At 44.5% G+C, this 14,740-nt stretch overlaps 1 protein-coding gene across 2 annotated transcripts in view; it reads left to right on the top strand.

The window, feature by feature from the left end:
• Positions 1-14,740, top strand: part of usp13 (ubiquitin specific peptidase 13) — a 117,634-nt gene that overhangs the window by 9,982 nt on the left and 92,912 nt on the right. The window contains exon 2 of one of the 2 annotated variants that reach the window (XM_068041474.1): positions 11,771-11,818. In XM_068041474.1, the coding sequence (XP_067897575.1) occupies positions 11,771-11,818 (48 nt within the window). Of the gene's footprint in view, positions 1-11,757; positions 11,819-14,740 lie in introns of both variants that reach the window. The other variant, XM_068041472.1, reaches the window with a different exon arrangement.

The raw sequence follows: 14,740 nt of genomic DNA on the forward strand, positions 1-14,740 counted from the left end.
TAAACATTAGCTAGCAGAAATTATAAACTGAAAACTTATCTATGTGTAGATGAATGAATATGTACAAACATATTAACTCAGAGTTTTGAATTAGGTTGTATATATGATCTCCTGTGTCTGCAATGGCTTGTTTGGGTAACTAGTGGTGGGCGTCTTCTCATGGCTGTCATCAATACTACTATAAAATGAACAGAACCCTCCTTTATGGTTGACTGTACTCATTCTCCAAAGTTAACGAGACCTGTCATAAACCTTCTTGAATGAACTGTAAGTCAGCCATAGAGTCAGTTCATATGTTATCAAAGCAATGCTTCAGTGTTGATCAGATCTTTTTGCTGGCCACTTGCCTGATTTTTTGGTTGGTGAATTGACAGTACAGAGCTAATGATCATTGTAGGCTTGTTTTCTTGTCTGTGTTTTGGGGAGACAAGATGCTTGAATGTGCCAGAACTGAATTTTGTTGTTTTCCTGTCCAGTACCTCTTCTCCAAACAAATTGGTGTTAGAATTAGAATTAGAATTAGAACATTACAGCGCAGTACAGGCCCTTCGGCCCTCGATGTTGCGCCGACCTGTGAAACCATCTGACCTACACTATTCCATTTTCATCCATATGTCTATCCAATGACCACTTAAATGCCCTTAAAGTTGGCGAGTCTACTACTGCTGCAAGCAGGGCGTTCCACGCCCCTACTACTCTCTGAGTAAAGAAACTACCTCTGACATCTGTCCTATATCTATCACCCCTCAACTTAAAGCTATGTCCCCTCGTGTTTGCCATCACCATCCGAGGAAAAAGACTCTCACTATCCACCCTATCTAACCCTCTGATTATCTTATATGTCTCTATTAAGTCACCTCTCCTCCTCCTTCTCTCCAACGAAAACAACCTCAAGTCCCTCAGCCTTTCCTCGTAAGACCTTACCTCCATACCAGGCAACATCCTAGTAAATCTCCTCTGCTCCCTTTCCAAAGCTTCCACATCCTTCCTATAATGCGGTGACCAGAACTGCACGCAATACTCCAGGTGCGGTCTCACCAGAGTTTTGTACAGCTGCAGCATGACCTCGTGGCTCCGAAACTCGATCCCCCTACTAATAAAAGCTAACACACCATATGCCTTCTTAACAGCCCTATTAACCTGGGTAGCAACCTTCAGGGATTTATGTACCTGGACACCAAGATCTCTCTGTTCATCTACACTACCAAGAATCTTCCCATTAGCCCAGTACTCTGCATTCCTGTTACTCCTTCCAAAGTGAATCACCTCGCACTTTTCCGCATTAAACTCCATTTGCCATCTCTCAGCCCAGCTCTGCAGCCTATCTATGTCCCTCTGTACCCTACAACATCCTTCGGCACTATCCACAACTCCACCGACCTTAGTGTCATCCGCAAATTTACTAACCCACCCTTCTACACCCTCTTCCAGGTCATTTATAAAAATGACAAACAGCAGTGGCCCCAAAACAGATCCTCGCGGTACACCACTAGTAACTAAACTCCAGGATGAACATTTGCCATCAACCACCACCCTCTGTCTTCTTTTAGCTAGCCAATTTCTGATCCAAAGCTCTAAATCACCATTAATATCAATAAAATCTGCCTTTTTTGTTTCCTGCTTATTAAAGTGCTGATTTATGGCAATTACTCTTTCTGGTGTGATTGGCTTTGTACTATTCTCTAAATCAATATTTGCAGATGACACAAAACTTGGAAATACTGTGAATTGCGAAGACGATAATGGTGGACTTTAAGAGGACATAGACAGGCTGGTGGAATGGGCGTACACGGCAGATGAAATGTATTGCGGCACAGTGGCGCAGTGGTTAGCACCGCGGCCTCACAGCTCCAGCGACCCGGGTTCAATTCTGGGTACTGCCTGTGTGGAGTTTGCAAGTTCTCCCTGTGTCTGCGTGGGTTTCCTCCGGGTGCTCCGGTTTCCTTCCACATGCCAAAGACTTGCAGGTTGATAGGTAAATTGGCCATTATAAATTGCCCCTAGTATAGATAGGTGGTAGGGAAATATAGGGACAGGTGGGGATGTGGTAGGAATATGGAATTAGTGTAGGATTAGTATAAATGGGTGGTTGATGGTCGGCACAGACTCGGTGGGCCGAAGGGCCTGTTTCAGTGCTGTATCTCTAAATAAATAAAAGTGTAAAGTGATACATTTTGATAGGAAGAATGAGGAGAAGCACTATAAACTAGAGGGTGCAGGAACAAAGAGATCCAGGGGTATAAAGGGAGATGATGGTGTAGTGATAAAGGGAGATGATGGTGTAGTGGTAATGTCACTGGACTAACAATCCAGAGACCCAGGCAATATCCAGAGAACATGGGTTCAAATCCCATCATGGCAGCTGCATGAATTTAATTTCAGTTAATTAATTTGGGGTGGTGCAGTGGTTAGCACCGCAGCCTCAGCTCCAGCGACCCGGGTTCAATTCTGGGTACTGCCAATTCTGGTAAGTTCTCCCTGTGACCGTGTGGGTTTCTGCCGGGTGCCCCGGTTTCCTCCCACAGCCAAAGACTTGCAGGTTGATAGGTAAATTGACCATTGTAAATTGCCCTTAATGTAGGTAGGAGAATGGTAGGGAATATGGGATTAATGGAGGAGGGGATGTGGTAGGGAATATGGAATTAATGTAGGATTCGTATAAATGGGTGGTTGTTGGTCAGCACGGACTCGGTGGGCCGAAGGGCCTGTTTCAGTGCTGTATCTCTCTATAATCTATATGTGCACAAATTGCTGAAGGTTGCAGAGCAGGTTGAGCAAGTGGTTAACAAGCATATAGGATCCTGGGCTTTATAAATAGAGGCTTAGATTACAAAAGCAAGGAAGTTATGATGAACCTTTATAGTACACAGGTTCAGCCTTAACTGGATTATTGTGTCCAATTCTGGACACTGCACTTCAGAAAGGATGCGAAGGCTTTAGAGAGGGTGTAGGAAAAATTTACAAGAATGGTTCCAGGGATGAGGGACTTCAGTTACGATGATAGATTGGAGAAGCTGGGGTCCTTCTCCTTAGAGAAGACAAGGTTGAGAGGAGATTTGATAGAGGTGTTTGAAATCATGAAGGGTCTAGGTAGAGTAGATTGAGAGAAACTGGTGGGAAACAGAGGACACGGATTTAACGTGATTGGAAAAAGAACCAACACTGACATGATAAACCTTTTTACGCAGCGAGTGATTACGATCTGGGATGCACAGCTGAGAGGGTGGTGGAGGCATGTTAAATTGTGACTTTCATAAGGAAATTGGATAAGCTCCTGAATGGAAAAGATTACCCATTGTGTTCATGCTGGCTCTCTGCTAGGTCTGCCCATTCCACCAGCCTGCCTATGTCCTCTTGAAAGCTATCAATATCCTCCTCACAGTTCACAATACTAGCAAGTTTTGTGTCATCTGCAAAATTTGAAATTGTGCCCTGTACACCCAAGTTTAGGTCATGAATATATATCAAGAAGAGCAGTGGTCCTGGTACTGGCCCCTGGGCGACCTTCCTCCAGTCTGAAAAACAACCATTCACCACTACTCTGTTTCTTGTCACTCAGCCAGCTTCGTATCCATTCTGCCACCATCTCTTTTATTCCATGAGCTTCAACTTTGCTGGCAAATCTATTATGTGGTGCTTTATCAAATGCCTTTTGGAAATCCTTATACACCACATCAACCGCATTACCCTTATCAACCATCTCTTGTTACCTCATCAAAAAACTCAATCAAGTTAGTTAAACAAGATTTGTCTTTAGCAAATCCATGCTGGCTTTCCCTAAATAATCTGCATTTATCCAAGTGACTGTTAATTTTGTTCAGGATTATTGTCTGTAAAACTTTCCCATCACAGAGGTTAAACTGACTGGCCTGTAGTTGCTAAGTTTATCCTTGCACCCTTTTTTGAACAAGGGTGTAACATTTGCAATTTTCCAGCCCTCTGACACCACCCTTGTATCTAAGGAGAATTGAAAGATTATGGCCAGTGCCCCTGCAATTTCCTCCCTTACTTCCCTCAGCTTCTTCGGATGCATCCATCTAGTCGTCTAAGCACAGTCAGCCTTTCTCGTACCTCCTCTTTATCAATTTTAGGTCAGACAGTATCTCAACTCCAGCCTCACAGCTCCAGTGACCCAGGTTTGGTTCTGAGTACTGCCTGTGTGGAGTTTGCAAGTTCTCCCTGTGACCACGTGGGTTTTCTGCGGATGCTCCGGTTTCCTTCCACATGCCAAAGACTTGCGGGTTGATAGGTAAATTGGCCAATGTAAAAATTGCCCCTAGTGTAGGTAGGTAGTAGGAGAATTGAGGGAAGGTGGGTATGTGAGAGGGAAAATGGGATTAATGTAGGATTAGTATAAATGGGTCGTTGATGGTCGGCGCGAACTCGTTGGGCCGAAGGGCCTGTTTCGGTGCTGTATCTCTCTATGACTCTATGACTCTAACTACTTCCTCTTTCACTGTGACTTGAGGACATCTTCTTCCTTGGTAAAGACAGATGCAAAGTGCTCATTTAGTACCTCAGCCATGCTCTCTGCCTCTATGCATAGATCCCCAACTTGGTCCCTAACTGGGCCACCCTCTCCTGTTACTACCGTTTTGGAAATGCTCCAGATAATAATTCTATCCTTTGGTCAAAGAATGTTAAGGTTAGCTATTGTAAGCTAATCCAGCACAGGCTGGCAATCATAGCTAGGACCTCCTAGTCCATATGACCTAGTTCTATAGGGTGGTGCCTTTGCCATTAGACCATCAGGGCAGCCTGACTACCGTTTGAAATTTGTTATTGTTAGCTAAGTGTGAAGTGAGCTTATTCTTAGAGTTTTGAATACAAAATTTGTGACCAGAGCATTCATGTTCTTGTGGAGGAAGAGCATTTTTTGACCTCACACAGCATGATTGGGTAATGATATATCATTATAGACCATTAGTGAGGATTGCTGAACAGATATGAAGTTAGTCATGATGGCATGTATCAACTAGATTTAGAAAACTTTTCTGGTGGAGGGAGGAACAGCAGGTCAGGCCACTAAAAATCACAACATTGTAAATTGAGAAATGAGAGCCCTGATGAGGATTAGGTTATGAAAGAAGATGCAAGAACATGGAGAATTGAGAAGAGAAGCTGAAGTGGGGGGTGGGGGCGGGAAAGATGGTGGGACAGGGTTGCTGTAGATCATTAAATTCAGTTCTGGAGATAAAAGGCATAATTCTAGGCTTACAGCAGGCAATGGTGGTTTCAAGTAACGCAGGTCAGAGAATTTTTAAAAATTCATTCTTGGGACCTGCACATTGCTGGTAAGGGCAGCTTTTATTGCCCACCCCTAATTGCCCTTGAGAAGATGGTGGAGAGCCACCTTCTTGAACTGCTGCAGTCCTTGTGTAGGTACACCCACAGTGCTGTTAGGGAGGGAGTTCCAGGATTTTGACCCAGCAATAACGAAGGAATGGTGATATAGTTCCACGTCAGGATGATGTGTGGCTTGGTGCGCAACTTGCAGTTGGTGGTGCTCCCATGCGCCTGCTGCCCTTGTTCTTCTAGATGATAGAGGTTGTGGGTTTGGAAAGTGCTGTCGATGGAAGCTTGGCAAGTTGCTGCAGTGCATCTTGTAGATGGTACACACTGCTGCCACTGTGTGCCGGTGGATGTTGAAGGTGGTGAATGGAGTGCCAATTAAGTGGGCTGCTTTGTCTTGGATGGTGTGGAGCATCTTGACTGTTGTTGGTGCTGCACTCATCCAGGCAAGTGGGAAGTTTTCCATTACACTCCTGACTTGTGCCTTGTATTGGCAGACAGGCTTTGGGGTGTCGGGAGTTGAGTTACTCGTTAGAGAATTCCCAGCTTCTGACCTGCTCTTTCTTTTTTAATTCATTCCTGGGATGTGGGTGTTGCTGGCTAGGCCAGCATTTATTGCCCATCCCTAATTGCCCTTGAGAAGGTGGTGGTGAGCTGGCTTCTTGAACCGCTGCAGTCCATGGGAGGTAGGTACATCCACAGTACTGTTAGGAAGGGAGTTCCAGGATTTTGACCCAGCGACAGTGAAGGAACGGCGATATAGTTCCAGGCCAGGATGGTATGTGACTTGGAGGGGAACTTGCAGGTGGTGGTGTTCCCATGCATTTGCTGCCCTTGTCCTTCTAGTTGTTAGAGGTAGCGGGTTTGGAAGGTACATCTAAGGAGCCTTGGTGCGTTGCTGCAGTGCATCTTGCAGATGGTACACACTGCTGCCACTGTGCGTCGGTGGTGGAGGGAGTGAATGTTTGTGGATGGGGTGCCAATCAAGTAGGCTGCTTTGTCCTGGATGGTGTCGAGCTTTGTGAGTGTTGTTGGAGCTGCACCCATCCAGGCAAGTGAAGAGTATTCCATCACACTCCTGACTTGTGTCTTGTAGATGGTGGACAGGCTTTGGGGAGTCAGGAGGTGAGTTACTCGCCTCAGGATTCCTAGCCTCTGACCTGCTCTTGTAGTCACGGTATTTATATGGCTACTCCAGTTCAGTTTCTGGTCACTGGTAGCCCCTAGGATGTTGATAGTGGGGGATTAAGCGATGGTAATGCCGTTGAATATCAAGGGGAGATGGTTAGATTCTCTCTTGTTGGAGATGGTCATTGCCTGGCACTTGTGTGGCGTGAATGTTACTTGCCACTTATCAGCCCAAGCCTGGATATTGTCCAGGTCTTGCTGCATTTCTACATGGACTGCTTCAGTATCTGAGGAGTCACGAATGGTGCTGAACATTGTGCAATCATCAGCGAACATCTCCACTTCTGACCTTATGATTGAAGGAAGGTCATTGATGAAGCAGCTGAAGATAGTTAGGCCTAGGACACTACCCTGAGGAACTCCTGCAGTGATGTCCTGGAGCTCAGATGATTGACCTCCAACAACCACAACCATCTTCCTTTGCACGAGGTATGATTCCATCCATTCGAGACATTTCCTCCTGATTTCCGTTGACTTCAATTTTATGAGGGTTCCTTGATGCCATACTCAATCAAATGCTGCCTTGATGTCAAAGGAAGTCACTCTTGCCTCAGTTCTGGAATTCAGCTCTTTTGTCCATGTTTGGGCCAGGATTATAATGAGGTTTGGAGCTGAGTGGCCCTGGTAGAACCCAAACTGAGCATTGCTGAGCAGTTTGTTGTTGAGTAAGTGCAGCTTGATAGCACTGCTGATGACACCTTGCGTCACTATGTGCCAGCTGTAGCTCACATGTTTCTGGGTGCAAATCCTGCTCCAGGGTTTGAGCACAGAAATGAAGACTGACACTGTAGTGCAGTACTGGGGGAGTGCTGCACTGTCTGAGGTGCCGTCATTCGGATGAGGCATTAAATTGGGGCCCTATCTGCCCTTATCAGGTGGATGTAAAAGATCTCATGGCACTATTTTGAAGAAGAGCTGGGGAATTACCCAGTGTATTCGTCAATATTTATCCCTCAATCAACATCACAAAAAACTGATTATCAGGCCATTATCACATTACTGTTTGTGGCAGCTTGCTGTGTGTAAATTGGTGGCTGCTGATGGCTCACAGCACTTCATGGATGCCCAGTTTTAAACTGCTGTGTTTGTTCTATGCCATTTAGCACTGTTGTAGTGCCACACAATAGGATAGAGATTGTCCCCAGTGTGAATGTGGATCTTTGTCTCCACAAGGACTGTGCAGTGGTCACCCTTACTAATACTGTCATGAACAGATGCATCTGTGACAAGTCAGTTGGTGAGGCCAAGGTCAAGTAGATTTTTCACTCGGTGCTTCTCTCACCACCTGCTGCAGGCCCAATCTGGCAGATATGTCCTTCAGGACTCAGCCAGCTCGGTCAGCAGTGGTGCTACTGAGCCACTTTTGGTGATGGACATTGAAGACCCCACCCAGAATACATTGTGTTCTCTTGATGCCTTCAGTGCTTCTTCCAAGTGGTGTTCAACATGGAGGAGCACTGATTCATCAGCTGAGGGAGGCAGTAGGTGGTAATCAGCAGGAGGTTTCCTTGCACATGTTTGACCTGATGCCATGAAACATTGTGCGGTCTGGAGTCAATGTTGAAGACTCCCAGAGTCACTCCCTCCCAACTGTTTACCACTGTGCCAGTACCTCTGGTGGTCTGTCCTGCCAGTGGGACAGAACATACCCAGGGATGGTGATAGAGGAGTCTGGAATATTGGCTGTAAGATATGATTCAGTGAGTATGGCTATGTCAGGCTGTTGCTTGACTATACTGTGGGACAGCTCTCCCAATTTTGGCACAAGCCCCCGGATGTTTGCGAGGAGGACTTTGTAGGTTGACTGGGCTGGGTGTGTTTTGTCATTTCTGGTGCCTAGTTCGATGCCAGGTTGCCCATCTGGTTTTATTCATATATGACTTTTCTGTAGCAGTTTGATGCAACTGAGTGGCTTGCTAGGCTATTTCAGAGGGCAGTTAAGAGTCAACCACATTGCTGACTGGATCTGGAGTCACATGTCGGCCAGACCAGGTAAGGACAGCAAATTTCCTTCCCTGAAGGACATTCGTGTACCAAATGGTTTTTAAAAAATTCATTCTTGGGATGTGGGCATCGCTGGCTAGGACAGCATTTATTGGTCATGACCCACCTTCTTGAACCGCTGCAGTCTGTTTGGGCAGGTACACCCACAGTGCTGTTAGGAAGGGAGTTCCAGGATTTTGACTCCATGACAGTGAAGGAATGGTGATATAGTTCCAAGTCAGGATGGCGTGTGGCTTGGAGGGGAATTTGCAGGTGGTGGTGTTCCCATGCATCTGTTGCCCTTGTCCTTCTAGGTGGTAGAGGTCGCAGGTTGGAAGGTGCTGTCTAAGGAGCCTTGTGTTGCTGCAGTGCATCTTGTAGATGGTACACACTGCTGCCACTGTGCGTCGGTGGTGGAGGGAGTGAATGTTGAAGGTGGTGGATGGGGTGCCAATCAAGTAGGCTGCTTTGTCCTGGATAGTGTCGAGCTTCTTGAGTGTTGTTGGAGCTGCATCCATCCAGGCATGTGGAGAGTATTCCATCACTTGTGCCTTGTAGATGGTGGACAGGCTTTGGGGAGTCAGGAGGTGAGTTACTCGCCGCAGGATTCCTAGCCTCTGACCCGCACTTGTAGCCATGACATTTATATGTCTACTCCGATTCAGTTTTTGGTCGATGGTAACCCCCAGGATGTTGATAGTCAGGGATTCAGCTATCGTACTTCCATTGAATGTCAAGGCATTTTGACGACAATCTGGTAGTTTCAGGATCATTATTATTATGAGACTAGCATTTTACTTGAATTTAATTTCCCTCAGCTGCTATGGTGGATTTTGAACTCATGTCTCCAGAGCATTAGTACAGCACTCTGGATTACTAGTGAAGTAACATTACCACTATGCTATCATCCCCATATCACATTGTCCTGTTCACTTATCATCCTTGTGCTCGCTGACCTATGTTGGCTCCTGGTCAGGCAACATCTTGATTTTAAAATTCTGATCCTTGTTTTCAAATCCCTTCATAGCCTCATCCCTTCTTATCTCTGTAATCTCTTGCAGGCCCACAACCATCTGCGATATCTGTGCTCCTCTAATTCTGGCTGCTTGTGCATCCCTGATTTTAATCGTTCCACCATTGGTGCCTTCAATTGCCTAGGGTCTGTGCTCTGGAATACACCCCACCCCCACCACCCCACCACACCTCTCCACCTCTCTACCTTGCTTTTCTCCTTTAAGACACTCCTTAAAACCTACCTCTTTGACCACACTTTTGGTCATCTGACTTAATATCTCCTTATGTGGGTTGGTGTCATATCTTGTTTTGTAATACTCCTGTAAAGTGCCTTGGGATGTTTTATTATGTTAAAGATGTTATAAAAATATAAATTGTTGTTGTTCCTCCATCCTCCTTTCTCCTTCTTCCATTCTCCCTTCTCCTCCTGCACTAACCTGTGCATCTTATGAGTGTGACGTCCCACTCAAAACACGCAAGTGCCCCTAAAATTTCATCATTGCTTCAAACCTCACCGCTGGAATGAATTCTGTTTCACAGCAGAAGTTCAATTTTATACTTTCCATTTACCATAGATACTAGTCAATCTCACGTGCCATTACACATCAGGAGTTAAAATCAATTGTAGTCAACAGGTGAAATGACAGTCAATTTGCACAATAGCAAAGTCCTACAATCAACAATAAAATAAATGAATCGTTTTGTTTTTGCTGTTGTTGTTTGGGGCCTTCGAAGAACTTTCTGGAATGTTGTCTCAGAGCCACCTAGTGGCAAAATTGGACAATTACCAAGTGACAAGTTGACATAGGAGAATCCCATTATCAATGTGGCCATGGGAAATCATAATGGAAAAAAGCTGACACAATGTTTGATTTAAATGCAACATTTGAATGGAATAAACAAGAAGTGTGCACAATATATATGTGATTAATTGTGAAGAGGATTTTCAATGACTTAAGGAAGGTACAGATAGGTTGATTGACTAACATCTATCTGTCCAATCAGTGTTTCTAGGATGTGCTATGCCCTACCAGAAACAATGGTCATAGCAGAATTAGTAATCACCTTTAAAAGGGAAGGAAGGTGACTATTTGAATCAGAAAAATTAGAACGGGTTAAGGAATAGGACCCTTTCAGGGAACAACTACATGTGTGATGGACTGAATGACCTCCTCCTGTATTGTCAGAGTCTGAGATTCGACAAGCAGATCATGTGTGAACTTTTATTAGTGATACTAACATTATTTATCTCTATTAGTGCTTTCTGTTGCCTTCTCATACATTGCCCTGTTCAAATCTAGAATACATTCTTATAAGTCCATCTCTCGTTGCCCTGACTAAGTGACTAAATCCACAGTAGTTTGATACAACTGGCTTGCTAGGTCACTTGAGGGGGCAGTTAAGTGTCAACCACTTTGTTATTGGATTGGAGTCATATAGGCCAGAATGGGTAAGGGCAGAAAGTTTCCTTTTTAAAGGACATTTATGAATCCGTTTGATTTTTACGACAATCTGAGCTTCATGGCCACTTTTGCTAATACCTGCTTTTTCCCCAAATTTTTAAAAACTGAGTCAGATTCTCAAACTGCCATGGTAGGATTTTGTACTCATGTTCTGCTGGGTTCTTAGTCAAGACCTCTGGATTACTAGTCCAGTAACATAATAACTACACTACCATGCCCTCTGTCTGCAAAACCCCATGAACTCATTGCTCAAGGCTCCTAACACATGGATAATAAGCCTCTTAACAGAAGTATTCCTGAAGCTATTTTGAGCACTCAAAAGTTAACTGCTTGTACTTGTGCTTTTATGATGTTTTCTTATGTTCTTTTGTCCTTAAGAGTTCCTCGACAGTTTATCAGCTTGATTTCCTTGTACTTGATTCTTATACTCCTTCTCTGTTTGTTACTTCATATGCAATTATGGTGTACATTAGTGTACATATATTTGTGCAGTTTCCTACTTCAATGATATAAAGATTCTCTTTGTGACAAACCCTCAGCAGAATAAACAGACATATGAAGTTCTACAGTGCTACACAATTCCAAAAATGTATCTCACATCACCACTGTAATCTCAGCTGTTAGCGTTGCCGCAGTTTAGAAGGATACTCAAGAAATATTAGAACCTTATTGAATACTTAAACTAGTCACATTCAGTTTTGACTGCCTTTTGACGTAACTGTAATGTTAAGTATTGAAAAGGAAAAAAAAGTAACAATCACCTTTGTGAACGTTGACTTGAATCTAACCAGCTTTTTACTTGATTTCAAAATTACAGAAGGCCACAGGAGCTTCTGGTGGAGGGCTGCCCAAGAGAAGATCACCTCGGATTATTTTTGGTAAGTTGCAACTGAAAATAACTCCATTGATTGATGCATAGTCACAGTCTTTCAGATTACTGTTCTGAATAGCAATTTAACATGAGCAGGTTTTGTAATTTTTATTTTGAATTTGAGTTCTATCTTTCTTTACACCCCTGCCAATCTTTTAGATTCTCCCCATGCCATGCATACTGTTCCCATGCCTCTGTTCATGCTGCTCTTTAAATTGTCCTGTAAGAAGGGAAGGTCAGGTGGTCAGCAATTTTTTTTTCTTCTTTCATCTCTCAGTAAGGAAGTGATTGGCCTCAGTTTAGCATATTCACAGCCACAAACCCATTGCAGAGCCTAAGCAAGTTGATTTTTCTTTTTAGTACTAAAAATATCCACTGTGGTGATTGCACATATTTCAATAATGACCACAGATGAGCTAAAATAAATGGCACAAAATACAAACTTTTGATAGCATCTTAAAGGGGCAGTGTCTCCATGTGAAAAGCATTTGTTCGCTTTAGTGGGAAAGAAGAGACATCATTATAGACTTTACACAGCAAAAGGAGATGATATATTCTCACGAGATTTATGTAATTGTGTCATAAACAAAAGATAATGTCTTGGCAAATCGTTGATCAACTTTGTTCCTCATAAGGGAAATTTTTAAGATAACAGGCAAAAGCATATGACTACATGTACCTTTGATCCTCTATCCCTACCAAAAACTATCACACTTTCTCATCCCAGTCAAGATTTGTGGTATGGGTTCCATCCTTGCTTCCTCAAGCCCAAGGGGCACAGATCTGAGCATATTTGGTGTAAAACTGGATTAGCCATCCATCACCAGATCTGGTTGGACCACATCATCAAGCGCTTTCAGGCACTTCTCTTCCAAAACTGCCCTTTACCCCAAGATTATCCTGGAGAACATTACTGACCACCACTTTAGACCTCTCTCCTCTTGCCCCACCACCCTCACTTCCAACAGCAAATGTGAGGGGCTCATAGATTTTTTTGTTGTTAAGTTTGAGACAATCCGCTATGCTACTTCTCCCCCTTCCCCTTTCCACCAAGTCAAACCTGGCCTTAGGCTCCTCCCTGCCCTAGCCCTGACCCAACATCTTTCCCTAGTTTCTCGTAAGGTCCACCTCTCGCTTCCTTTACTACATTCCCAGTAAACTGCTTGCCATGCAACTTCTGACTTGCAAACTTTCGTTGCATCTCCAACCCCCCTTTTCTCTCTAAAGTATTGAATATATTGTTGCCTCCCAAATCTGTCCTTGTCTACCCTGCAATCTATGTTTCAGGATCTCCAATCAGGTTTCCGACCCTGCCACAAGACTGAAAGAAATCTCTAAGTCATAAATGACATCTCCCATGGCAGTGAATGTGATGCATTTACTCCCCTCATCCTCCTTGACCACTCAGCAGTCTTCAACACTTCATCCTACCCCAGTGCCATTCCTTTGTTGTTCAGCTCAGTGGGAATGCCTTTGTCTATCTGATTGTAGTCAGAGCATATCTGGTAATGGCTTCTCACCCCGCTCCCAAATCAGAAATGCAGGAACCTCCCACCCACACCCTGTAACTATCTATCTAGGCCCCTTTCCTCTTCCTCATCTACATGCTGCTCATTGGAGATTCAGCCCATCATAAAAAAGGTGAGAAGAAATGCAGTATGGGAATTTTACTGCTCACTGTATGAATGCATTGCCAGAATCCTCTTAACTGCACAATGAAGCACGAAGGGTAGCAAGGGCACAGAACATGCTCTGAATGAGGAACTTCAGTTGTCCATCATCAAGAGTGGCTTGGTGACCGAGCTGGCCAAGGCATGAAGGACATAGCTGCCAGACTGGGCCTGTGGCAGGTTGTGAGAGAACCAACATGAGGCAAAATCCTACTTGATCTTGTCCTCACCAGTCTGCCTGTCGCAGATGCATCTATCCATGACAGTATTGGTGGGAGTAACCACCGTACAGTCCTTGTGGAAATGAAATCCCAATTTCACACTGAGAACACCATCATGTTGCGTGGCACCACCATTCTGCTAATTGAGAGAGATTCAGAACAGACCTAGAAGCACAAAACTGGGCATCCATGAGGCATGCAGTGAGCCATCAGCAGCAGTAGAATTGTATTCAAACACAATCTGTAACCTCATGGCCTGGCATATCCCTCACTCTCCCATTACCATCAAGTCAGGGGACCAATGCTGGTTCAATGAAGAGCGTAGGAGGGCATGCTAGGAGCAGCACCAGGCATACCTAAAATTGAGGTGTCAGCCTGGTGAAGCTACGTCACAGGGCTACATTCTTACTAAACGGCAGAAGCGGCATGCTATAGACAGAGCTAAGCAAACCCACAACCAATGGATCAGATCAAAGCTTTGCAGTCCTGCTGCATTCAGTCGTGAATGGTGGCATACAATTAAACAACTAACAAGAGGAGGGTCCACAAACATCCCCATCTTCAATGATGGGTGAGCCCATCACATCAGTGAAAAAGAAAAGGCTCAAACATTTGCAACCATCTTCAGTCAGAAGTGCTGAGTGGATGATCCATCTTGGCCTCCTCCATCACATATGCCAGTCTTCAGCCACATTGATTCAGTCCACTTGATATCAAGAAACGGCTGAGCACACTGGATATAGCAAAGGCTATGGTCCCGAGTAAGATCCCGGCTGTCGTGCTGAAGATTTGTGCTCAAGATTTAGCTGCACTCCTAGCCAAGCTGTGCCAGTATAGCTGCAACACTGACATTAGAATTAGAATTAGAATTAGAACATTACAGCGCAGTACAGGCCCTTCGGCCCTCGATGTTGCGCCGACCTGTGAAACCATCTGATCTACACTATTCCATTTTCATCCATATGTCTATCCAATGACCAGTTAAATGCCCTTAAAGTTGGCGAGTCTACTACTGTTGCAGGCAGGGCGTTCCACGCC

This window comes from Heterodontus francisci, chromosome 11, assembly GCF_036365525.1.
Source record: "Heterodontus francisci isolate sHetFra1 chromosome 11, sHetFra1.hap1, whole genome shotgun sequence".
In the NCBI taxonomy this organism is placed as follows: Eukaryota; Metazoa; Chordata; class Chondrichthyes; order Heterodontiformes; family Heterodontidae; genus Heterodontus; species Heterodontus francisci.